General features: G+C 38.2%; 1 protein-coding gene across 25 annotated transcripts in view; it reads right to left on the bottom strand.

The window, feature by feature from the left end:
- SDCCAG8 (SHH signaling and ciliogenesis regulator SDCCAG8) overlaps positions 1 to 26,673 on the bottom strand; it is a 244,979-nt gene that overhangs the window by 160,236 nt on the left and 58,070 nt on the right. For all 25 annotated transcript variants that reach the window (XM_086344898.1, XM_086344900.1, XM_086344899.1 and 22 more), the window contains 3 exons: positions 24,644 to 24,782; positions 14,868 to 15,020; positions 852 to 986 (listed from right to left, as the gene is read on the bottom strand). In XM_086344898.1, the coding sequence (XP_086201024.1) occupies positions 852 to 986; positions 14,868 to 15,020; positions 24,644 to 24,782 (427 nt within the window). The remainder of the gene's footprint in view (positions 1 to 851; positions 987 to 14,867; positions 15,021 to 24,643; positions 24,783 to 26,673) is intronic.

Raw genomic sequence — 26,673 nt, 5'->3', positions numbered from 1 at the left:
TTCAAATTACTGAGTTATAAAGCAATAATGGCATTAAAAATGTGTCAAAATTTGGGAAAATATGTTGAGAAATAAAATACAATATGAAATGAGTATGCGTTTTAACAAAATTATCTGGTATGTATTGATGAAACACAAATTGATTTAATTTATTACATCATGCATATCCCTATTGAGTTACTTCGTCTTAAACCAATGATTACTGAAGTCTACATAGACCTCTAGTGTTTCTTAAACATGTACCTTAGCCACTTATGACCATTAAACATTTCAGTTCCTGGTTTGCAAGTTTGTGGATGCCCATAGCGCAGACATTGTGATAGCACAGTGTAAAGTATAAATTTAAGGACCAATAGAATAAGAAGTTATAGTATTAGAATCTTGATTTTAAAGAACAGGTCTGAAAGGAATGAGAGGTGGAGAATTTTTTTATGTTAAGCACACCTTTATGTTGTAAATAAATGTATGTCTTTTAGTATTATTGAGAAGACCAAACTTCTACCATCTCTGGGGAAAAAATTACCCCTAATTGACTAATTTAGAAATACAAGTTTTATCAAATATTTAATAATTAAAGTAATAAAATTGGCCTATTTACAAGTTTGTCTAAACAACTTAACCCTTAAGTTCTTTGAGGACATTATGTCTAACCCATCTTCGTGTTTGTAGCACCTAGCAAAGGGCCTGATGATAATAAATAAATGCTTGCTGATGACCATTATGTGGATCTTTACTATCTCGAAACAAAAAAAATTTTTCTACTCCAGACTTCTTTCTGAGATTTACAGACTAGGAAAAAATTTTCAAAGAAAAGATTTACATAATTAGTAAACTAAAATCTCTCTTTGTACCTTTGTGACATCCATTTCCCGGGAAGCAAGCTGGTTTTGAATTTCCTCGAGTTGATGAACAGCTGAAATCTTCTCTCTTGTAACCTTTTCCACCTCAGCCTCCAGTTGGGCAATATTCTGAGACAGGGTCAACATCTACAACAGGAAATAAAAGTCCTAAATGATCATGTCATTTGACAAAATAAATATTTAAAACATCTTAAGTTAACAGAGTCTCAGCATGGCCACTGGACTCTCTAAGTCATTTCTCTGTGGATGGGGTATCTCCATGACTCTGCATTCTCAATTCATCAATCTCCCTTGACTATCACCTCATAATAATTGCTTTTTTCCCCTAAACTTTTAAGATTTATTCTCTTAGCAACTTTCAAATATACAATGCAGTATTGTTAATTAGAGTCCCCATGTTTTTTATTTTTAAAAGATATGTATGTACATATTTATTTATTTGGCTGCCCCAGGTCTTAGCTGCCGCATGCTGGATCTTTGGTTGCAGCATGTGGCATCTATTTACCGGATCAGGGATGGAACCCTGGCCTCCTGTATGGGGAACACCAGAGTCTTAGCCACTGGATCGCCAGGGAAGCCCCACCATGCTTTTTAAATATTAAAAATAGAATTGATGAGCAGACAGTTTTTGAGAAACTTCCATATGTTATACTAAGTCTCTAATACCAGAGTTTATGAATTTCTAAGTACTTTAGAAAAACATGTCTAATATCTGAAAAATTCAATAAGAATATAAAATAGTATTTTTTAAAAACACTAAGTATTTTAGTAATTTTGTATTAAGGCAGACACAAGGATAAAGGTGCTGAATTTATCCTCCATGTTAAACTATATTTAAAATTTTACTGATATATTGTTTATCAACTAAAATTATTTACATGCATAGTGCTTAAGACATCACATTTTTTGCTGTCTGTTTCCTCATTGGACTAGAAGTTCCTCAAGAGCATATTCCTTAAGAGGCATGATTAATGTTTGATGAATTTGAATCACTAGAATAAATGGCTTTTCTGAGGGACTCTATGATAGCAGGTGCTTAGTTTTTCTTCTAAGGGTTAGAAATGCTTTCCAGACCTTAGATTTAACCTTCATAGTTTTCAGTTTGCAATTACATTTTAACTTCTGCTCTGGTGAGTCAAATTTTTCTAGGCAATTAGTTTCTCATTTGTATAGCACTTTTAAAGTGATGAAGAAATGCTACCTTGTCCCTAGATCAAAACATAGCTATTCATTTTTAATCGGCCAAAACAAAAACTGATAACAAATTTGACATAATATTTAAAATCTACCACTGTACACTAACATGGGTGTGAATTCAGTTTTACAACAGAAATCAGTAACTAAAGTTTGTAATAAAAATCAAGATTGCCTTTGGCAACTAACTCAAATTGAAAATATCAAAATAATGAGCCCGGGTAGCTATTTTCTAATTTAGACAGTAGAGGTATTATTTAACTTGGCTAGGGATTGTGAGAATTGCACATTTATCATCAAGAAATTCGCCACATATCTAAATTGCATGTAAAATTTCTTTTACTAATACCAAGCTATGGACTATCGTTATGCAAATTACAATCTGAAACAAAAATTAAAGGTCAAAAGAAGTTAACTGTAACAAATCAAAAATACTAACTAAATTTCCTTAATTTAAAAATTCAAGTGCATGAGTAAGCATATTATGAATATGTAATTATAGCTTTTCTGGAACCTTACAATAACAACAAACTTTAATTACCAGCTACTAAAAAATTCATGTATTATTTATGTGAATCTTATGGCAAATGTATTAACATTGTGTGGCTTTTTTGAAGTAAATGTGCAGATATTTATTTTGCTAATGGTAAATTCCGAGTCAGTTGCTATAGCATGTGACAAATCGTGCACTTTCCATATGATTCCCTCCCTCTGCCACCCATCACTTGTTTCCCCTACCCACTACCTGTCTGCTCCCTTCTGTCACCCACTTCTCGGAGCCTCCCCTCCTATTGACACACCTTCTTTTTCCCCATGCCCACCATCTGGAAGTCAACATTACACTGCAGGAACTTCTCCATCCACATCTGTTGCAGAGGCAGAAGTAACACAGACAGCTGCAACACTGTTGGAGGGCCAGGGTGTTGACATCAGGTAAGTCCTTTAAACTTTGACAGGGGCAAGCAAGAGACAAGGACACCCAGGATGGGCAAGCTTGATAGAAATTTCTACAATGAAGCAGTCCCTGGTGTATTGAACATAGTATAAAATGGCATTCCTCATAAAAAAAGGTACAAGAATTAGGGATTCTAGCAATGGGCTATTATCAAGAAACCAACTGAGAAAATTCACAAACCACAGGGGGCATTCAATAAATAGAAGACTGAAGAACTGATTGAACTAACAAACTTAGTGTCTTAGTGCAACCAAAGACCATTACTGATGCCAACAGGCAAACTCACAGCAAGAACTGTTCATGGAGGAATGATTCAAAATCTGTCTAGGTGGAAGGCATCTGCTCTTCTAGAGCTTCCCACATAAATGAAATTTTTAAAGCAGTAGGAAGAAAGGGAAGAAGAAAAATAATAAAAAGAGAGAAAGAATATACAAGTCTCAGAAGCAAGCCCACCACAAGGAAAGCAGGGACACTTGTTCCAACACTAACCATGAGAACTTAAAATGTTGTGATTGTTGAGTTTACTTTAGTAAACTTTTGGTGCTAGGCAGTGTGATAATATTCTTTTTTAATCCCCTTGGAAAAGGAATGTATTGGATTAACTTTCTGTTGAAAAAAATGAAAACTAAAAATTTTCTAAAATTCATTTAAGCTAATAAATAAAAAAATAAAGCTGGACTTTATAATAAAATGTGTTAGATTTTACTAACACAAAGGTCCAAGAAAGCTACCCAATAGAGCTAACTCTTTCACTAGAGAAGGATAATAGCCACAAACTAAAATTGTTTTAATGTCCACCCTAAGCCAGGTAGTTTGTTAAAACAAACTACTAAATGTCAAAACATTATTTTATTTAATCCTACCAATTCTTTAAGTAGATCAAATCTGTCATTTACTACTCTGAAATTTGGAGAGGTTAAATGACTTGTTCAAGGTCACAAAAAGGTCAAACTGGATTCAACACTAAAGCCTTTTACTTCAAAGATTCTGCCATTTCCTGTGAGACTACTGCCTTCACTGCTAGGATCACTTTCAACTCTTTATTCATACATCTTTATTTGGGGCAGGATCTTGAGATTAAATGTCAAATAAGGCTTAATGGGGACAAAAAAATTCAGAAATGTACTGTACTTTTGTTGCCACTTTTGTTCATAAAATAATTATCAGTTTAAGAAAATTATACATAAAAGCACCTGGAATATTGCCTGGCACATTTCAGACTTCATTTCTTCTTATCAGGAATTCTCATCAACATATTTTTACATAGTAAAAGTACTCAGCAAGGCAAAAGTTGCCACTAAACAACCCAGGAAAAAGTCTCCTAGGCATAATTAGTGGCTGATCTTTGTTATTGATGCCATTCTTTCTCTCACACAAGCTCAGCTCACAAATTTACCTTCCTCCACACCTTACTCACATTGGTTTATCTCCCCCTCCTACTGCATTTCTAAATCCTGCCTATTTTTTTTTTTTTTTTTGACGCTCAGTTAAAATGCCATCTTCTCCACAAAGTTTTCCATGATCTCTTGCAGACAGAAATCTGTTCTGATCCTCTGAACTCTTAGCATTTTAGTTATACCTTTCCAGGAGAGGAAAATGGCAACCCATTCCAGTGTTCTTGCCTGGGAAATCCTATGGACAGAGAAGCCTGCAGGGCTACTCTGTCCATAGGGTCACAAAGAGTTGGACATGCACGCATGCACGCATGCCTTTCCAATGGCCTGGGGCCTTCTTTCTTCCCCTTGTATTCCCCTTGTATTCATTCAATAAGTACATATTGAGCACATTTTATGTGGGAGGAATATGCCAAGCAATTAGGATGTTAACAAACCATACATGCAGGGGAATCATAGTAAATTAGGGGAAATAATTCAATAAGATTTTGCAATAAATTGAGTTATAGAAGCCTATAGGAGGGTCTCCCAAAAATTCATCATTGGGAAACTATGAGAAGATATGGTGTCAAGAACTCTAAACCATCAGTCAGAGAGGCTGGAGGAAGAGTCCTCTAGGCAATGGTGGGTGAGGGGTGCAGGGATGGGATAAGAGGGGCAAGGCCCTGCAAAATCCTGAAATGAAAAATTGGTATGGCAGACTGGCAAGTTTGCACATTTGAGAAAGTGCAAGTAGGTCATAAAGGTGGTAATGTAAGAAAGAAAAGAGAAGGGAGATGAGACTGAAGAACCAAAGAGAGGGGGAAAAATGTACAATCTTTATGTTACAGTGAAAGAGCTTAAAAAGATGCCACAAAAAAAGAAAACTACAGGCCAATATCACTGATGAACATAGATGCAAAAATCTTTAACAAAATTCTAACAAACAGAATCCAACAACATATTAAAAAGATCATACATCATGACCATGCTTTATCCCATGGATACAAGGATTCTTTAATATCCACAAATCAATCAATGTGATACACCACATTAACAAATTGAAAGATTAAAACCATATGATTATCTCAATAGATGCAGAGAAAGCCTTTGACAAAATTCAACATCCATTTATGATAAAAACCCTCCAGAAAGCAGCCACAGAAGGAACATACCTCAATATAATGAAAGCCATATATGATAAACCACAGCAAACAGTATCCTCAATGGTGAAAAATTGAAAGCATTTCCCCATAAAATCAGGAACAGGACAAGGGTGCCCACTCTCACCACTACTATTCAACATAGTTTTGGAAGTTTTAGCCACAGCAATCAGAGAAGAAAAAGAAATAAAAGGAATCCAAATTGGAAAAGAAGAAGTAAAACTCTCACTGTTTGCAGATGACATGACCCTCTACATAGAAAACCCTAAAGACTCCACCAGAAAATTACTAGAGCTAATCAATGAATATAGTAAAGTTGCAGGATATAAAATTAACACATAGAAATCCCTTGCATTCCTACACACTAACAATGAGAAAACAGAAAGAGAAATTAAGGAAACAATTCTATTCATCATTGCAACAAAAAGAATAAAATACTTAGGAATAAATATACCTAAAGAAACAAAAGACCTATATATAGAAAACTATAAAACACTGATAAAAGAAATCAATGATGACACAAATAGATGGAGAAATAAACCATGTTCATGGATTGGAAGAATCAATATAGTGAAAATGAGTACACTACCCGAAGCAATCTATAGATTCAATGCAATCCCTATCAAGCCACTAACGGTATACTTCACAGAGCTAGAACAAATAATTTCACAATTTGTATGGAAATATTAAAAAAAAACCTCGAATAGCCAAAGCAATCTCGAGAAAGAAGAATGGAACTGGAGGAATCAACCTGCCTGACTTCAGGCTATTCTACAAAGCTACAGTCATCAAGACAGTATGGTTCTGGCACAAAGACAGAAATATAGATCAATGGAACAAAATAGAAAGCCCAGAGATAAATCCACACACCTATGGACACCTTATCTTTGACAAAGGAGACAAGAATATACAATGGAGAAAAGACAATCTCTTTAACAAGTGGTGCTGGGAAAACTGGTCAACCACCTGTAAAGAATGAAACTAGAATACTTTTTAACACCATACATAAAAATAAACTCAAAATGGATTAAAGATCTAAATGTAAGACCAGAAACTATAAAACTCCTAGAGGAAAACATAGGCAAAACAGTCTCTGACATAAATCATAGCAGGATCCTCTATGACCCATCTCCCAGAGTAGTGGAAATAAAAGCAAAAATAAACAAATGGGCCCTAATTAAACTTAAAAGCTTTTGCACAATGAAGGAAACTATAAGCAAGATGAAAAGACAGCCTTCAGAATGGGAGAAAATAATAGCAAACGAAGCAACTGACAAAGAATTAATCTAAAAAATATACAAGCAGCTCTTGCAGCTCAATTCCAGAAAAATAAATGACCCAATCAAAATATGGGCCAAAGAACTAAACAGAAATTTCTCCAAAGAAGACACACACATGGCTAACAAACACATGAAAAGATGCTCAACATCACTCATTATCAGAGAAATGCAAATCAAAACCACAATGAGGTACCATCTCACACCGGTCAGAATGGCTGCTATCAAAAAGTCTACAAACAATAAATACTGGAGAGGGTGTGGAGAAAAGGGAATCCTCTTACACTATTGGTGGGAATGCAAACTAGTACAGCCACTATGGAGAACAGTGTGGAGATTCGTTTAAAAAATGTAAATAGAACTGCCATTAGATCAGGTTAGATCAGTCGCTCAGTCATGTCCGACTCCTTGCGACCCCATGAATCGCAGCACGCCAGGCCTCCCTGTCCATCACCAACTCCCGGAGTTCACCCAGACTCACGTCCATCGAGTCAGTGATGCCATCCAGCCATCTCATCCTCTGTCATCCCCTTCTCCTCCCGCCCCCAATCCCTCCCAGCATCAGAGTCTTTTCCAATGAGTCAACTCTTCCCATGAGGTGGCCAAAGTACTGGAGTTTCAGCTTTAGCCTCATTCCTTCCAAAGAAATCCCAGGGCTGATCTCCTTCAGAATGGACTGGTTGGATCTCCTTGCAGTCCAAGGGACTCTCAAGAGTCTTCTCCAACACCACAGTTTAAAAGCATCAATTCTTCGGCACTCAGCCTTCTTCACAGTCCAACTCTCACATCCATATATGACCACAGGAAAAACCATAGCCTTGACTAGATGAACCTTTGTTGGCAAAGTAATGTCTCTGCTTTTCAATATGCTATCTAGGTTGGTCATAACTTTCCTTCCAAGGAGTAAGCGTCTTTTAATTTCATGGCTGCAGTCACCATCTGTAGTGATTTTGGAGCCCAGAAAAATAAAGTCTGACACTGTTTCCACTGTTTCCCCATCTATTTCCCATGAAGTGGTGGGACTGGATGCCATGATCTTCGTTCTCTGAATGTTGAGCTTTAAGCCAACTTTTTCACTCTCCACTTTCACTTTCATCAAGAGGCTTCTGAGTTCCTCTTCACTTTCTGCCATAAGGGTGGTGTCATCTGTATATCTGAGGTTATTGATATTTCTCCCGGCAATCTTGATTCCAGTTTGTGTTTCTTCCAGTCCAGCGTTTGTCATGATGTACTCTGCATATAAGTTAAATGAACAGGGAGACAATATACAGCCTTGATGAACTCCTTTTCCTATTTGGAACCAGTCTGTTGTTCCATGTCCAGTTCTAACTGTTGCTTCCTGACCTGCATACAAATTTCTCAAGAGGCAGATCAGGTGATCTGGTATTCCCATCTCTTGAAGAATTTTCCACAGTTTATTGTGATCCACACAGTCAAAAGCTTTGGCATAGTCAATAAAGCAGAAATAGATGTTTTTCTGGAACTCTCTTGCTTTTTTGATGATCCAGCAGATGTTGGCAATTTGATCTCTGGTTCCTCTGCCTTTTCTAAAACCAGCTTGAACATCAGGAAGTTCATGGTTCACATATTGCTGAAGCCTGGCTTGAAGAATTTTGAGCATTAAATTACTAGCATGTGAGATGCGTGCAATTGTGCGGTAGTTTGAGCATTCTTTGGCATTGCCTTTCTTTGGGATTGGAATGAAAACTGACCTTTTCCAGTCCTGTGGCCACTGCTGAGTTTTCCAAATTTGCTGGCATATTGAGTGCAGCACTTTCACAGCATCATCTTTCAGGATTTGGAATAGTTCAACTGGAATTCCATCACCTCCACTAGCTTTGTTCATAGTGATGCTTTCTAAGGCCCACTTGACTTCACATTCCAGGATGTCTGGCTCTAGGTCAGTGATCACACCATTGTGATTATCTGGGTCATGAAGATCTTTTTTGTACAGTTCTTCTGTGTATTCTTGCCATCCCTTCTTAATATCTTCTGCTTCTGTTAGGTCCATACCATTTCTGTCCTTTATCAAGCTCATCTTTGCATGAAATGTTCCTTTGGTATCTCTGATTTTCTTAACGAGATCCCTAGTCTTTCCCATTCTGTTATTTTCCTCTATTTCTTTGCATTGATATCTGAAGAAGGCTTTCTTATCTCTTCTTGCTATTCTTTGGAACTCTGCATTCAGATGTTTATATCTTTCCTTTTCTCCTTTGCTTTTCACTTCTCTTCTTTTCACAGCTATTTGTAAGGCCTCCCCAGACAGCCATTTTGCTTTTTTGCATTTCTTTTCTATGGGAATGGTCTTGATCCCTGTCTCCTGTACAATGTCACGAACCTCATTCCATAGTTCATCAGCAACTCTATCCATCAGATCTAGGCCCTTAAATCTATTTCTCACTTCCACTGTATAATCATAAGGGATTTGATTTAGGTCATACCTGAATGGTCTAGTGGTTTTCCCTACTTTCGTCAACTTAAGTCTGAATTTGGCAATAAGGAGTTCATGGTCTGAGCCACAGTCAGCTCCTGGTCGTGTATTTGCTGACTGTGTAGAGCTTCTCCATCTTTGGCTGCAAAGAATATATAATAGTCTGATTTCGGTGTTGACCATCTGGTGATTTCCATGTATAGAGTCTCCTCTTGTGTTGTTGGAAGAGGGTGTTTGTTATGACCAGTGCATTTTCTTGGCAAAACTCTATTAGTCTTTGCCCTGCTTCATTCCGTATTCCAAGGCCAAATTTGCCTGTTACTCCAGGTGTTTCTTGACTTCCTACTTTTGCATTCCAGTCCCCTGTAATGAAAAGGACATCTTTTTGGGGTGTTAGTTCTAAAAGGTCTTGTAGGTCTTCATAGAATTGTTCAACTTCAGCTTCTTCAGTGTTACTGGTTGGGGCATAGACTTGGATTACTGTGATACTGAATGGTTTGCCTTGGAAATGAACAGAGATTATTCTGTCGTTTTTGAGATTGCATCCAAGTACTGCATTTCAGACTCTTTTGTTGACCATTATGGCCACTCCATTTCTTCTGAGGGATTCCTGCCCGCAGTAGTAGATATAATGGTCATCTGAGTTAAATTCACCCATTCCAGTCCATTTTATTTCACTGATTCCTAGAATGTCAACATTCATTCTTGCCATACGACCCAGCAATCCCACTGTTGGGCATACACACCGAGGAAACCAGAATTGAAAGAGACATGTGTACCCCAATGTTCATTGCAGCACTGTTTAGAATAGCCAGGACATGAAAGCAATCTAGATGTCCATTGGCAGACGAATAGATAAGAAAGCTGTGGTACATATACACAATGGAATATTACTCAGCCATTAAATAGAATGTATTTGAATCAGTTCTAATGAGTGGATGAAACTAGAGCCTATTATACAGAGTGAAGTAAGTCAGAAAGAAAAACACCAATACAGTATACTAACGCATATATATGGAATTTAGGAAGATGGTAATGATACCCTATATACGAGACAACAAAAGAGACACAGGCGTAAAGAACAGTCTTTTGGACTCTGTGGGAGAAGGCGAGGTTAGCTATTCTCTCTCTGTGTGAGAGAATAGCATTGAAACATGTACATTATCATATGTGAAACAGATCTCCAGTCCAGGTTCAATGCATGCGACAGGGTGCTCAGGGCTGGTGTACTGGGATGACCCAGAGGGATGGCATGGGGAGGGAAGGGGAAGGGGGGTTCAGGATGGGGAACACATGTACACCCATGGCTGATTCATGTCAATGTATAGCAAGAACCACTACAATATTTTAAAGTAATTAGCCTCCAATTAAAATACATAAATTAATTTAAAAAAAAAGAGAGACAGCTTAAATTTTATCCATGGGATTAAAGACAGACATGAAAGGATTTTAAAGAAAGAGACTGACTTATTGATGGATTCATTTTAGAAAGAGCATCCTTGGATCTTTGAGTAAGAGAACAGATGAGAAGGAGGTGAGACTGGAAGCAAGGAGACCACATGGGGCTGTAGGAATCATCCAAGGGTAAGATATGGAGAGCAGTGGGATGGAGAGACAGGGCAACATTGGTAGGGGTCTGAATCTCTAGAACTGGGTAACTTAATGATGTACAGGGTGAGGGAGAAGGAGGAGACAAGGATGACAGCAAGATTTCTGAGTTGGGCAACTGGATGAATGAGCAGTAGTTCTACTACGAAAGGGAAGGTAGGAAGTGAAGCTGGTTTGGGAGCTCACTAGAGAGCTAAAGATTTAGGAATCAATACCATATATATGGGGCTTCCCAGGTGGTTCAGTGGTAAAAGAATCCATCTGCCGATACAGGAGAGACAGGTTCAAGCCTCGGGTCAGGAAGATCCCCTGGAGAAGGAAATGGCAACCCACTCCAGTATTCATGCTTGGAAAATCTTATGGACAGAGGAGCCTGGTGGACTACAGTCCATGGGGTTGCAAAGAGTTGGACATGACTGAGCATGCACTCATGCACAATGTATATGAAATTAAAGCCACAGTAGTGCTACAGTACAATAATGAAGATCCAGCACAACCAAAATAGTAAGTAAATACATTAAAAAAAAAATGTTTAAGCCACAGTAGTGCTAGAGACACCTAAGTCTAAAGCTGTCTGCTAAACTCTAGAACCTCTTATCAAGGTGCTTTCTGGATGTGTCTCTTTCATTACCTCAAAGGCACCTTAAACTCAGACTAACCTAAAAGGCACACATCATTTTCCCAAATCAAGAATACTGATTCAGAGAAATCAAAGAAAGAGAAACTTTTACAGAGAATAAGAATGAAAAAATATTCCTGAAAAATAGCATTAGGAGGTCTCCAGTGAACATAGCAATGGTAATTTCATTGACTATGGGCACAGAAGCTGAAATGCAGTGGGCTGTTGAGTGGTGAGAAAAAGGCAATGCATGCTCAGTCGTGTCCTACTCTTTGCATCCCCCTGAACTGTAGTCCACCAGGATCCTTTGTTCATGGGATTTTCCAGGCAAGAATACTGGAGTGGGTTGCCATTTCCTACTCCAGGAGATCTTCCTGACCCAGGGATCAAACCTGCATCTCCTGTGTCTCCTGCACTGGCAGGTGGGTTCTTTACCACTAAGCCATAGAGGAAGCCCCCAAAAGACAATATGTATGGACAAATCTTTCAAGAAATTTGACTATTAAAGGAAAGAGTAAGGAGGGATATGGAATTAGTAAGGTGCTTTCCAGCCTTGGCTGCACACTGGAATCACCTGGACAATTTTTTAAAATACTGACACCTGGATCCTACCCTCAGCTGTTCTCCCATAATTCATTTGGGATTCAGCCTGGGTGAACCAGAGTTTTGGAACTTCTACGTAGTCAAGATTGAGAATGACTGGATTAGAAGGAAGAGACTATTTTCCTGATGATAAGGAAAAGGCTATAGTGAAGTAAAGGCTGAAGATTCAGAAGAGAGTGGGGAACAAATGGAAATAGGTTCCTGAGGTGGTTGAGGGGCATGGGATCCAGAGCAAGAGGAAAGGATGAAGTCACTCCCATCTGACAGGGTTGCAGTGCAGGTGAAATTTTACTTTAGGCAGAAGTGAGGGGAAAAATAAAAAGTTGAAGTGGTTACCATCTAATGGCATCAACTTTCTTTGTTAGGTAAGTAGAGGCTCTCTGCTGAGAATGAGGGGAAAGGTAGTATGGTAGAGAACCTGAGAAGAATTAAAGTGATTTGAAATAGTCCTTGAAAAATGGGTCTTAGATACCATCATTTCCCACCTGGACTACTGTAATTATTTCCCACTTGGTCTAAGAGGTTTATTCTGGTCCCCCTTCAAATCTATGGACAGATGATTTTTCTCAAATATAAATGGCATCATGACACTACCCAATTTAAAGCCATTCAATGGTTTATTGTTGCTGTTATTCAGTTGCTAAGTCATGTCTGACACTTTGCGACTCCATGGCTGCAGCATGCCAGGTTTCCTTGTCCTTCACCACCTCCCAAAGTTTGCTCAAGCTCGTGTCCATTGAGTCGGTGATGCCATCTAACCATCTCATCCTCTGTCCCCCACTTCTTCCCCGGCCCTCAATCTTTCCCAGGATCAGAGTCTTTTCCAATGAGTCAGCTCTTTGCATCAGGTGGCCAGAGTATTGGAGCTTCAGCTTTAGCATCAGCACTTCCAATGAATATTCAGGGTTGATTTCCTTTAGTAATCACTGGTTTGATCTCCTTTCTGTCCATGGGACTCTCGAGAATCTTCATCAGCACCACAATTTGGAAGCATCAGTTCTTCAATGGTTTACCATCACTTTTTGGATAACACTTAAAATCTTTCACATGGGTTTTATGACCATTCATGATTTGGTCCCTGCATATTTCTCCAAACTCATCTTCCATCATCTGTCTCTTACTGCCTATGCCCCAGTCACCTAAACTCTCTCTAAATTCCCAAAAAGGATTATGCTTTGTAGCTTCCGAGCCTTGGGAGTATTGTTTTTCTGGGTCTGAAACTTCCCCTCAACTCTTCCCCTGACCACTCCTACTCAACTGCTTTGAGTCTCACTTGTAAAACCTCATGCTTAGGAAAATCTTTCATGACTGTGTAGACTAAGTCATATTTGCCTGTTATGCATTTTCATGGTAACTCTATACTGTATCTTCATGCTTATATCACAGTGGTAAAAACTCATTTGTGGAAGTATGTGCTTAATGTCTACCTCTCCCACTAGTCTATAAACTCCATGAGGGGAATGCATTGGTCCTGTGATGATGACATTCCCATGACCTCCAGTTAGTATCTGTTGAATCCCTAAATGAACAGGAGAGAGGGGAATGTGTAGGAGGACTGCTAGAAAGCACCGAAAGAACAACGGACACCAAAGACCATAAGGGTATGGTGGTGTCATCTGCAAGATTGTAGCATTTTTCTTCACCAGCTGAGATCATCAATGCAAGTCATAGAAGGTAGACAGTTAGACTGACCTTTAAGTTACGTTTTGACAGGCACAGTTCTTTTAAAAAAGGATAAGAAAACAAGGGAGTTTACCTTGCCTCACATACCTGTATGACTTAAAACTCACTGGGCAGAATTTGTGATTTTTCTCTTTATATAGCCTCAGGCTTATACACTGCCATGCACACAGCAGATAATCAGTAGATATTTGCTGAATGAGTTAATTTTCAAATCTTGGAATATTATAAGACAGAACTTACAGTATAAGCTGTGAGGCTGCTTTGAACAAACAGAACATTGAAGTTTGGGTTACTTCAAGGACCACATCTTGCTCAGTTTTGTTCTACTATAGCAATTAATAGCAATATTAAAACTAGATTCCACTAAACTCTATATTCCAGTTTGTTACTGTTTTTCAAACACTGCCCATCACATATTATCTGTTCCTTTTGCCTCTAACTTCCCTCTTCCACTTATTCATCATGTAATTTGTTCAGTTCAGTCACTTAGTCGTGTCTGACTCTTTGCGACCCTGTGGACTGCAGCACGCCAGGCTTCCCTGTCCGTTGCGAACTCCCAGAGCTTGCTCAAATTCATGTCCATCGAGTTGGTGATGCTATCCAACCATCTCATTTTTTTGTAATTTGTAATTTGTTAGAACCTATTTTATACAAAGCATATCATAACTTTTTTTGGCTACTTGGTTTCTTACAAGTGTTTTATCTTCTTAATGTCTAATTTGGGAGTGGGGGGATGAAATGAAAGGGTAATTGCTCCTTAATTTAACCAAGGTTGAACTAAAATATGGATATCTGCAGAGCACCTGCTCTCCTCTGACAAACAGAGAGGGACTCAAACAGAATGACAGCATTAGAGTATATTTCACAATTTCCTATCATGAAATCTAATTATTTTCTTTGGAAAGGTCAGAGAATATAACTTTTATTGAGAAATACGTTGAGAATAGAAAAATTTTATGAACTCTAATTAATAAGCAATTTGAATACTTAAAAGATTTAAATATTTAAAGATCATTCAAGAATTGCAGACTGCAGACTCATCAATTACATCACAAAAACATTTCCTCTGCAATGTGGATAACAAATTGAACTTTTAAGTACCTTTGAGCCCATGTCTTCTCTTTCTTTTGTTATTTCTTTTTTCAACATCTCTTTCTCAAAGGCTCTTTTTTCTTGCTGAGATGCAAGTTCTTTCTCAAGTCGGTCTGTCTGCCTCTCCAGCTCATTCTTCAATTGTTCACATTGGATCAAAGCCTGCCAGAATAAGACAGTGAAATGGAACCATAGAATTTACAAGAAATACGGGGGAAATGAGATAATTAAGCTTTAATAATATTTAAAATAGTTATAACTTAATGTAAAGTCAAAGAAAAGAATATTTTTATATTTGTTTGTCAATACCACTTGGTGATTCAAATATTACATATATTCAAAAGTTACAGTTATTCACATATTTATTTTCACAATTAAGGCTATATTAACTAATCAACTAAGAAAATCCAAGCAACAAACCATGATAAAGGCCACAGAGGAGTTTGAATTTTATAAAAGGGGATCAGAAAATGTTCTAGTATTATCAATTATAAATCATGTTTATACCATAAGAAATACATAAGTATCTAATTTAACTGATTTTTCATTTGGACATGGTTAAAAATTATTTGTACTTTTAAATGATAAACATCAAAATTTTAAGATGAGTTGTGTTTGTCATTACGTAAAGGCATCTATTATTTAACATATAGTAATCAAGTTTCCTTACATATAAGTAAGATAAGATTTGGTTCACTCTCCTTACACACATAGCTAACGTAAAAATTAGGTAATAATCAAATTTTGGTAAGGGAAGACTCAAAACAGCAGTTACTACCTAGTTTTATAAAATGAGAAGTCTCATATTTGATTTTGCCAATTTAAAAGTTGGTAATTGTCCTTTAGACTAAATTTCCAGAATTTATACTAAATTCTGTGCTTTCAGAAATAAAAACTCTCTAATTTCCTTTTGGCTATATTCAGAATATCTTTATGTATAACATTCAATAATAAATTGAATTCAAACTCTCAAGAAGAAAAAACAATACAATTAAGGTGCTTGACTTATTAACAGAAAAATCTAAGTCATACTATGGTTTCTTAGTCTTATCCCATGTTTCCTCACAATATCCTCCTCTCTCAACCTCTATGTTGTTCCTTGAATTGAGAGAAAGAAACTGAAGCCTTATATGACTTATATACTGTATGCTTATAATTTGATAGTCACAGTTATTGTTAATGGAGATGGAAGTAGTCTCAGTAAGCACTGCAAAGTTTTATGCATTGTTATGCTTCCCTCTGGTGAAAGCTATAGTAAATACAGACAATAAATACCTAGGATATGTGAATTTTCTTCCCTGTATCATGAACTCATTAAACTCTAACTTCTTTCAAACTCTTCTGGAAATGTTCTATACTCCTAGGCATAAAATATGAGGATAAAATGCAATTGTCTAAGATTAATTGATAAGCAAATACTTGATGCCTAAAAAAAGATTCTCCTAGGGAGTTAGTCCCAAATCCAATTCTAGTTGAAAATGTTCGGGAGATAAAACTTTACATTAGATTTTCAAGGAAATGGAAAAGCATATTTTTTCTATAATTTAAACCACTGGAGCTTGAAATGTTACTAATTAGAGATTTTTGTGCTTTGGAACACAATTGCTCTAGTGTAAAGTATTTTATAAGAACCTAATAAAAACATTCATAATGTTCACTAGCACACAACTATCATGAAAGAATAAAATGATTATGGAATATAAACTAGTATATCTAATCAGAAGGTTTTTCATTGAATAAGAACTCAGGAAGCAATCTTAGTTGGTATAGGAATAGTGGAAGGAACTGCTGAAGATCAGGCTAACGTGAAGAACAAAGAGTCAATTCAGAGAATTTAATCAGTTCAGCAACAAGGAACAGTAAATGATCCTGACAGGTAAAAGGCCTAGTGCCAAAATGATATAAGCACAAGTGAGAAGCTGTAAATCACATAAACAAAATATGTTGCTGAAGACTTGGTTTTGTGGAGGGCCTTCTATGAGAAGTAGCTACCACTGAAAGGTGATGGTGAGTATGAAAGCAGCAATGAAACACTGAATAAAAACAGTAGGTCAAAAACTGGATATTGATCACTCTTGGTTTGTAACCACTGATCCCATATAAAAATGGCTTTTAGTTTTATTGTTTTCATTTTAATATATATTCCTGGTCACAGTGAAGGAAATATTAACTACCACTTGGAACTAGAAAAGTCATTTAATCTTGCAACAGACCTCATATACAAGATTTGGTTCTACTAAATAAATACATATACATTCTTTCCATTAGGGCTTCCCTCATAGCTCAGTTGGTAAAGAATCTGCCTGCAATGCAGGAGACCCTGGATTGATTCCTGGGTGGGGAAGATCCCTTGGAGAAGGGATAGGCTACCCTACCCACTCCAGTATTCTTGGGCTTTCCTTGTGGCTCAGCTGCTAAAGAATCTGCCTGCAATGCGGGAGACCTGGGTATGATCCCTGGGTGGGGAAGATCCCCTGGAGAAGGGAAAGGCTACCCACTCCAGTATTCTGGCCTGGAGAATTCCATGGACCATACAATCCATGGGGATGCAAAGAGTCGGACACGACTGAGTGACTTTCACTTTCACTTTCGTCTTTCCATTAAAGCTTTGTCTTTAAATTCTAAGACTCCTCTCTTAGTTTTCAGAATCCCAGATGATTCAGTACTCCTTGATTATACTCTATATAACCATTTAGTAAAGGCATATAACTGAATCCTCAGTGACTAGGTCAAGGAATGGCCAACTACAACTAACTGATAGATCTTCGCAGGTGACCATGTTAATTTGGGATCTGCAGCTTCCATTTCTCCTAGTAGTTCCCAAGGTTGTGGCTCCTTCTTTTCCCTGAGCACAACCCCTTTCTTGGTGGAAACGGCTATAGGTCTTGGGGAGTTGGGGACTTAGACAACCCTCTTCCTTTTGCACCCTTGGTTTCAGGTATTCAAAATTCAAATAAAGGCTAATGCACCTTATTTCAGTTTTTGTTAAAAATGACCTAAAATGCAGTGACCTAGAGGGGAAACCTGTGTGCATGCTAAGTCACTTCAGTTGTGTCCGACTCTGCGACCCCGTAGACTGTAGCTTGCCAGGCTCCTCTGTCAACGGGGAAAATACTGGAGTGGGTGCCATGCCCTCCTCCAGAGGATCTTCCGACCCAGGGATTGAACCTCCACCTCCTGAGGCTCCTGCATTGCAGGTGGATTCTTTACCACTGAGTCACTTCCTACCGGGGGAAGCCCTTTATATACATATATATATATATATATATATACACACAAAAAAACTCTGGGAGATAGTGAAGGACAGGGAAGTCTGCTGTGCTGCAGTCCATGGGGTTGCAAAGAGTCTGATACAACTTAGCGACTGAACAACAACAACAAATATATAGACACACATACATCCTTTATTCACATTCTTTTCGGGCAACCACGAAGTCTGTTCTCTATGTCTGCGAGTCTATTTCTGTTTCATAGGTAAGTTCATTTGCGTCATGTTTTAGATTCCACATACAAGTGACATCATATGGTATTTGCCTTTTTCTAAACTTTTTATTTTGTACTGAGGTATAGCCGATTAACAATGTTGTAATCGTTTCTGGTGAACAGTGAAGGGACTCAGCCATATAAATACACATACCCATTCTCCCTCCAACTCCCTTCCCATCTAGGCTACCACATAACATTGAGCAGAGTTCCATCGAACTCTGTTTGATATAATATTTATGAAATGTAATTGCTTCCACTTATTTAGCATGCAATATGCAAAATATAACACTAGATGGCAACAAATGTTAAGAAACTATAAGAACAAAGTAACAATTACATAATGCAGTAATAAAGTAGTTGATTTTAAAATTAAAGTATATATGCTGTTTTGATTTTTACTCTCAAAAAGCAAAATTCCTAATATGTTTTACTATATCTTGATGATAATAACTATTATACTTGCACTGCATTTTGTAAACTGCTTAGAAATCAATCCTGGCATAAATACTAACTCAATGAAAAACAGATTCATGATACACAATAGCCTTTCTAGTTCTTAACCACTGAAATATTACATCATAAAAATTATTTATAAAAATTCATATTAATATTTAAAGTTAATATCTAATGTTATTTCAATTCAATAAACATTTATGGTACAATTAATATGTAAATAGCCATTGTGAAGAATACAGTGATAGATGTCACAGGCCTTGTTTTTAAGGTCTTTCCATGGAAAGAACTATGTACACAGCCACAAAAATTATACACCGCTCATTAGGAATACAGCGAAGGAAGAGATTAATTCAAACAAGAAGGGGTTGGAAAAAACTCTGGGGAAGACTGCCACCTGAGCTGACTCTCATAGACTGAATAAGTATTTCACAGATGAACACAGTGCAGAAAAGTACATGAGCAAATTCATGGAAAGAGCTGATATAGGTCACATTACAGAAACAGCACAAGTTATATGAAATGTGTAGTAAAAGAGAAGGCTAGAAAAGTTAGAGTGGGACCACACTGTGAAAGATCTGGAAGGTTATGCTAAGGATTTGTCTTTTATTCTACTGCAAGGGGAGAGCTGCCCGAACAGGGAGATTTACAATTTAGGAAGACTTTGGCAGCAAAGTGAAAGAATACTGGGGTTGAAAGAGACTTGGGGGAGACCAACAGAAGGCTATTCCAAAAGGCCACATAGGTTGCATAAGAGTATGTGAAGACTTGAACCGAGGTACAGGAATGGAAGTTGCAGGGATAACTTAGTAAGGGCCTCTGAGGAGAAGGTGCGAGTTTGGTAATTGATTGGATGTTGAGAGTGACGAATGGGGAGAAGCCAAAGGATCTTAAAGGATCTAGGCCAGAACTGTTGGTAAGATGATAATACCATTATCTGAAAGAAGATAATATGGAAAATTGTAGAAGGAAAAGGAGTGACAGACAGAAAGGAGGAGAAAAGTAACATTTTGGTAGTGTGGAGTTTCAGATGCTAATGGCATATCATCCATATAAAGAGATCTAGTAGCAGCTAGAAATGTAGGTCTGGGGCACAGAGGAGCTGTTAGAGCTAAAGACACAGTGTAGAAGTGTTCAGTGAGAGGAAGACACAAAGTCCTGGAAATTAGGGCAACATGGGTGGAAGTCTAGGAACAAAAATGAGGAATGTTTGCATTCTAGGCTTGTGGAAAACAAGTTAAAAGGAATGTGGAAGAGTAGAGAAGAGCAATGCAAAGATGACCCACAGAGTGAAATACCAAACTAATCAAGGAGAAAAGACAATATTATACTAGCACAGTTAATGGCTTCCTGGAGTTGAGTCAAATGAGGACTAAGATGAAGTCACTGGGTTTAGTAATCAGGAAGTGGCTGGTGACCAAAAAGTGACCAATTCATTAGTATGAAATCAGACTACAGTTTGTTAAAAGCTTGACTGCAATGTGTTCAAAAATGAATGGAAAGCTACAAAGGTAAAAACAATGGAGAAGGAAGGATGAAAGATATAAGAAAGATATGATAACAAATGGTTTAGGGTCCCTGAAACCTTGGGAGTAGGACACATCAAGAACTTGGAGAGATTCATCTTGGAAAGTAAGAGGACCAGACAAGCAAGAAAAAAAATGAGAAGGCACATTTGAGAGATGATAAGGTTTGAAGAGCCTCTTGTCAGTTGGTTGTGATCTCAGTATAGGAGGTCAGCTATGAGAGTGAGGTGCTAAGCTGAGAAAATGAAGAAAGGAGAAATTGTTTGTTAAGTCAACAAATAAATCTTAAAAAAAAAAAACAACTTGCAATCAGTAATTGATTGGCAGCCAGGTATAAAAGAGAGAATGACATCTAGGTTTCCAATTAGGACATGACAGTGGACAAAAGTGCCATTCAGCAGGTAAAGAACACAGCTATCTTGATGGAGTGAATATAATGGGTTTAGCTTGAAATTGTAAAATTCACATCTAAGTGGAAAGGGAAGAGGGACAGCCTGGAGATAATAGAGAAAATGAGGTATGCGAGGAGGTAGAAGAGGACACTGAATAGATTTAACTGAGATAGGAGAAAGAGAAAAGGCTCTGGTCAGAGAGATCAGTTTTAGAGTTTGAGATCTCATGGACACTTCAGTTCATGTGGGAGTTACAACAGAACAGAAAAAAGTCTTAGAGTTAAGGAAGACAAAGTGTGTTGGTCTAAGATGTTGCATATGTTAACAGCATGAATGTTGAAACCTTTCAGAATGATGAAAAGAGATAGAGTGGAGGATGCTATGAACTGAATGTTTGTGCTTTTCCAAAATTCATATGTTGAAACCTAACCCTAATATGATGGACTTAGATAGTGGGCCCCATGGGAGGTGATCAGGTCATGAAAGCAGAGTCCTCATGAATGGGATTAGTGCCCTTAGAAAATAGATGCCAAAGAGTTCTCTTGCCCCTTCCACCATGTGAAGACATAGTGAGAAGACAGAAAGTGAGCTCTGACCAAACACTGAACCTGTTGGTGCCACAATCTTGAACTTCCAGAATTGTGAGAAATAAATGTTTGTTGTTTAAGCCACCATGTCTAAGGTATTTTCGTTATGGCAGCCTGAAAAGACTTGGACAAGAGAAAAAAAGGCTCAGAGGCTAAAGTTGTTAAAAAGTGTCAAAGATCTTACAACTATTTTATAAATCCAAGTATAAAATGGATGATTTTTTTTTAAATGTGTCAAATAATGTCTTCTAGATTGAGTGTTTAAGTCGATTAAAATTAGAGAGAGGAGAATCAATGATGATTCAAAGAGAAGTGGTAACCTAATTTCAAAGAAAAATTAAGCAGGACTTCCTGGTAGTTTAGTAGATAATACTCCACGCTCCCAATACAGGGGGCCTGGTTTGATCCCTGGCCAGGGAACTAAGATTCCCACATACTGCAGTTAAGCCTGCCTGCTGCAACTACCAAGCCCACCTAGTCTAGAGCCCACACACCACCACTAGAGAAGACCATGAGCCACAATAAAGAGTCTGTGCACCACAGCAAGCACAGGCAAAAGAAGTAATAAATAAATATATATATAAAGGACAGAAATGGTATGGACCTAACAGAAGCAGAAGATATTAGGAAGGGGTGGCAAGAATACACAGAAGAACTGTACAAAAAAGATCTTCATGATCAAGATAATCACAATGGTGTGATCACTCACCTAGAGCCAGACATCCTAGAATGTGAAGTCAAGTGGACCTTAGAAAGCATCACTACGAACAAAGCTAGTGGAGGTGATAGAATTCCAGTTGAGCTATTTCAAATCCTGAAAGATGATGCTGTGAAAGTGCTGCACTCAATATGCCAGCAAATTTGGAAAACTCAGCAGTGGCCACAGGACTGGAAAAGGTCAGTTTTCATTCCAGTCCCAAAGAAAGGCAATGCCAAAGAATGCTCAAACTACTGCACAATTGCACTCATCTCACACGCTAGTAAAATAATGCTCAAAATTATCCAAGACAGGCTTCAGCAATATGCGAACCGTGTACTTCCTGATGTTCAAGCTGGTTTTAGAAAAGGCAGAGGAACCAGAGATCAAATTGCCAACATCTGCTGGATCATCGAAAAAGCAAGAGTTCCAGAAAAACATCTATTTCTGCTTTATTGACTATGCCAAAGCCTTTGACTGTGTGGATCACAATAAACTGTGGAAAATTCTGAAAGAGATGGGAATACCAGACCACCTGACCTGCCTCTTGAGAAACCTATATGCAGGTGAGGAAGCAACAGTTAGAACTGGATATGGAACAACAGACTGGTTCCAAATAGGAAAAGGAGTACATCAAGGCTGTATATTGTCACCCAGCTTATTTAACTTATATGCAGAGTACATCATGAGAAACACTGGGCTGGAAGAAGCACAAGCTGGAATCAAGATTGCCGGGAGAAATATCAATAACCTCAGATATGCAGATGACACCACCCTTCTGGCAGAAAGTGAAGAGGAACTCAAAAGCCTCTTGATGAAAGTGAAAGTGGAGAGTGAAAAGGTTGACTTAAAGCTCAACATTCAGAAAACTCAGATCATGGCATCTGGTCCCATCACTTCATGGGAAATAGATGGGGAAACAGTGGAAACAGTGTCAGACTTTATTTTTTGGGGCTCCAAAATCACTACAGATGGTGACTGCAGCCATGAAATTAAAAGACGCTTACTCCTTGGAAGGAAAGTTATGACCAACCTAGATAGCATATTCAAAAGCAGAGACATTACTTTGCCAACAAAGGTCCATCTAATCAAGGCTATGGTTTTTCCAGTGATCATGTATGGATGTGAGAGTTGGACTATGAAGAAAGCTGAGCACCGAAGAATTGATGCTTTTGAACTGTGGTGTTGGAGAAGACTCTTGAGAGTCCCTTGGACTGCAAGGAGATCCAACCCGTCCGTTCTGAAGGAGATCAGCCCTGGGATTTCTTTGGAAGGACTGATGCTGAAGCTGAAACTCCAGTACTTTGTCCACCTCATGGGAAGAGTTGACTCATTGGAAAAGACTCTGATGCTGGGAGGGATTGGGGCAGGAGGAGAAGGGGACAACAGAGGATGAGATGGCTGGATGGCATCACCGACTCGATGGATGTGAGTCTGAGTGAACTCCGGGAGTTGATGATGGACAGGGAGGCCTGGCGTGCTGCGATTCATGGGGTCGCAAAGAGTTGGACAGGACTGAGCAACTGAACTGAACTGAACCATAACAAAGGCCTGGAAATGGCAATATGGAGTGATATGAATGCTAACCTCCTCCATCATAACCAAATGAGATGAGATGAACAGCAAAGGGCTCCACTGGGGGTTTTGAGGGTCATAATACCAGCAAGGGGCAGCTAAAGTTCATTACAAATGAAGAAGTAAGAGTGTTTGAAGAAACAATAAAGTATATTAGGGCGTTTGGTCAGAATGAACATTACTTTCAAAAGGTATAGGGGCACTATGAAGGTCAAATGGTCTAGGAAGAGTTAAAGATGAACTGGACAGAGAAAAATGGATAAAGCAATGACTGAGGAGAAGTTTAATATGAAGTTGATTAGCCCAATAAAATAGTGATGCTACTATATGGCTTAGACCAATGCCATCTAAGAGCATTTTTTGTGATAATGGAAATGTCCTATATTGCACTGACTAATACAGTAATCACCAGCTACATGTGGCTACCAGGTACTTCAAGTGTGGCTAGTGTGTCTACAGAAAACACACAGCAACTTTAATGGTTTAAGGTGTGGCCCCCAACAGCAGTGAATCAACAGTAACCTCCTACTATTCAAAGTGCTTAGAACACTGCCTGATCACTGTATTAACTACTACTGACATTATCATTACCATTAAATGTGTTTGACTTAAGCATACAATGGATACCAATTCACAGCTAAAGATGCTATTAAATACACATATATTATTATTGTGGTATATCTGAATGTTCTCAAAATTTCCCAGGGACAGAGAAAAAAAGATCTGTCTTCAGTCATACATGAACATACAAAAATGGGTCACTATGGATGTTAACAGTTTCACTTAGCATTAAAAATTATCGGCAAATGAAAAGGTTAAGCATACAACTCTCTCAAAGTACCATACTACATTGTACTGTTCTTTCAATAGTGACATAGCAAGAGAATTTGCAGAGGAATAAGAATTCTCCAAAGAGCAAATGTGTTTAATTTAGAAATTCAGCACTAACAAACTGGTTTCCACTTTGTGTGTTTGGAAAAAAAGTTTAGTTATGGAGAATAAGCAAATAAGTATTCAGAAAAGAAAAAGGAATTAAGGCAGGCTTTCATTTTAATCTTATTAGACTTGCCTTGGTTTTTTCAAAACTGGCGTCCTCAGTCATTTTCACAGCTTGTTTCACCTGCTTATAAGCACTTGCCTCTCTTTGCTGCACCTCTGTCAAGCTGTTCCTCACGGAAACTAGCACAGACATTAAGTCATCTCTTTCTCTGTCAGCACAAAAAGAACAGTGAAAACAAGAAATGATCAAATGGTCAAGTATTCATAAGTCAGGGAGGAAAAAGCATTGATATGCATTAGAAGAAGAGCCAGGGCAGGCCAGCCCAGCACATGTTCAAGCACACCCCAGAGAAAGACCCTCTGTTGTCACTTGGTGAGGGGCAGGCTGAACGGCCAGAAGAGCGGGGAGCACTCATGGCAGGACTGTATCCGAGTGGGGTAATAACCTACTGTGGAGAGGACTGGCACACAGGGCTCCAGAGGAAAGCCCAGAAAGGAGGAAATTAGTTAAAAAGCTAAGTGTAGGTGGCGGAAAAGGAGAAAAAACTAACAAAGTTGTGAACGTGTGAAGGTCACTCAGTTGTGTCAGACTGTGACCCTATGGATGATACCATCCATGGAATTCTCCAGGCCAGAATACTGGAGTGGGTAGCCTATCCCTTCTGTAGTGGATCTTCCCCACCCAGGAATTGAACTGGGGTCTCCTGCATTGCAGGTGGATTCTTTACCAACTGAACTATCAGGGAAGGTGGGAATCGTACCTCAAAGTAGAAGTAACCATGGTAAGAAGGGACTACTGAGGTTTTGTTTACACTACTGGCTCTCTGCTCTACTAGAACCAACATGTCTTTTTTTCTTTTCGTCTTCCTTTCACAACCCTCTTTTTGACAGTTCTTGGCTTCCCTGGTGGCTCAGATGGTAAAGCGTTTGCCTGCAATTCAGGAGACTCGGGTCCAATCCCTGGGTCGGGAAGATTCCCTGGAAAAGGAAATAGCAACCCATTCCAGTATTCTTGCCTGGAAAATCCCATGGTTGGAGGAGCCTGGTAGGTTTAGCCCACAGAGTCTCAAAGAGTCGGACATGACTAAGCGGCTTCACTTATGAATGAAAAACTTTCACCTACTTATGAAAGTATTTTTTCTTTCAATGGGTAGTACTGTTGGATTACTCAAATGCCTTGATTACACATAATACTTGTTATTTTACAAAATCTTACCCCCCTAGGTTTGATCATTGCCTAACTCTGCCCCCTTCTCAGCAATTCTCATAAAGCTAAGCTATTTCTTGGGGACAGAACTGAACTGAATGCCAAAATGCTTTGGCATGTAAAATAGCAGCAAGGTTCCAATCTCATGGATTAATTTAAGCAAACTCCACATAAAAGATTTCAGGATATCTGGAGCTCATCCACTGGATAAAAATGATCAATAGATCCCCGCAAAAGTGAGGTGGGAAACTTTCTATTAACACAAAACAAACAAAAAAAGTAAGCTGGACTGTTACTTATGCTATTCCATACTTTGTTAAAGAGCTCAAGTTTTAAACTGTGATTTCAAATTCACTTGAAGTAACTGCTGTAGCTTCTTTTTCATTGCCAAGTTCTGAACTATTGCTAAACAGTCAACTGTAAACTATTAATAAAGAGTTCATTTTAAGGAGTCCTAACTTAAAAGATTAAATCTCTGAGTTTGAATTACTTTCAAAATTGACCAATGTCTTGATTAAAAAATTTTCTTAAAAATAAAATAATTTAAACTATTTGTGGCATTTGGAAAATAGTCGTATTTTAAAAAATATGTAATACCGAACAAAGTTACATTATTAACAGTTTCATAAAAGCTCTTTTTGTTAAAAAAAGAATAAATTGCTCCAAGTATGATAAAATTTGTGGGAGCTGACTTCACTTTCACTTTTCACTTTCATACATTGGAGAAGGAAATGGCAACCCACTCCAGTGCTCTTGCTTGGAGAATCCCAGGGACAGGGAAGCCTGGTGGGCTGCCGTCTATGGGGTCGCACAGAGTCGGACACGACTGAAGCGACTTAGCAGCAGCAGCAGCAGTGATCTTCATTTTAGAATTTCCTGATTCACTTATTTTC

This window comes from Bos grunniens, chromosome 16 (assembly GCF_055505025.1).
Source record: "Bos grunniens cultivar Pamir isolate PY7600 chromosome 16, Bosgru_T2T1.0, whole genome shotgun sequence".
Lineage (NCBI taxonomy): Eukaryota > Metazoa > Chordata > Mammalia > Artiodactyla > Bovidae > Bos > Bos grunniens.
This window is presented reverse-complemented; position numbering and strand designations above follow the sequence as displayed.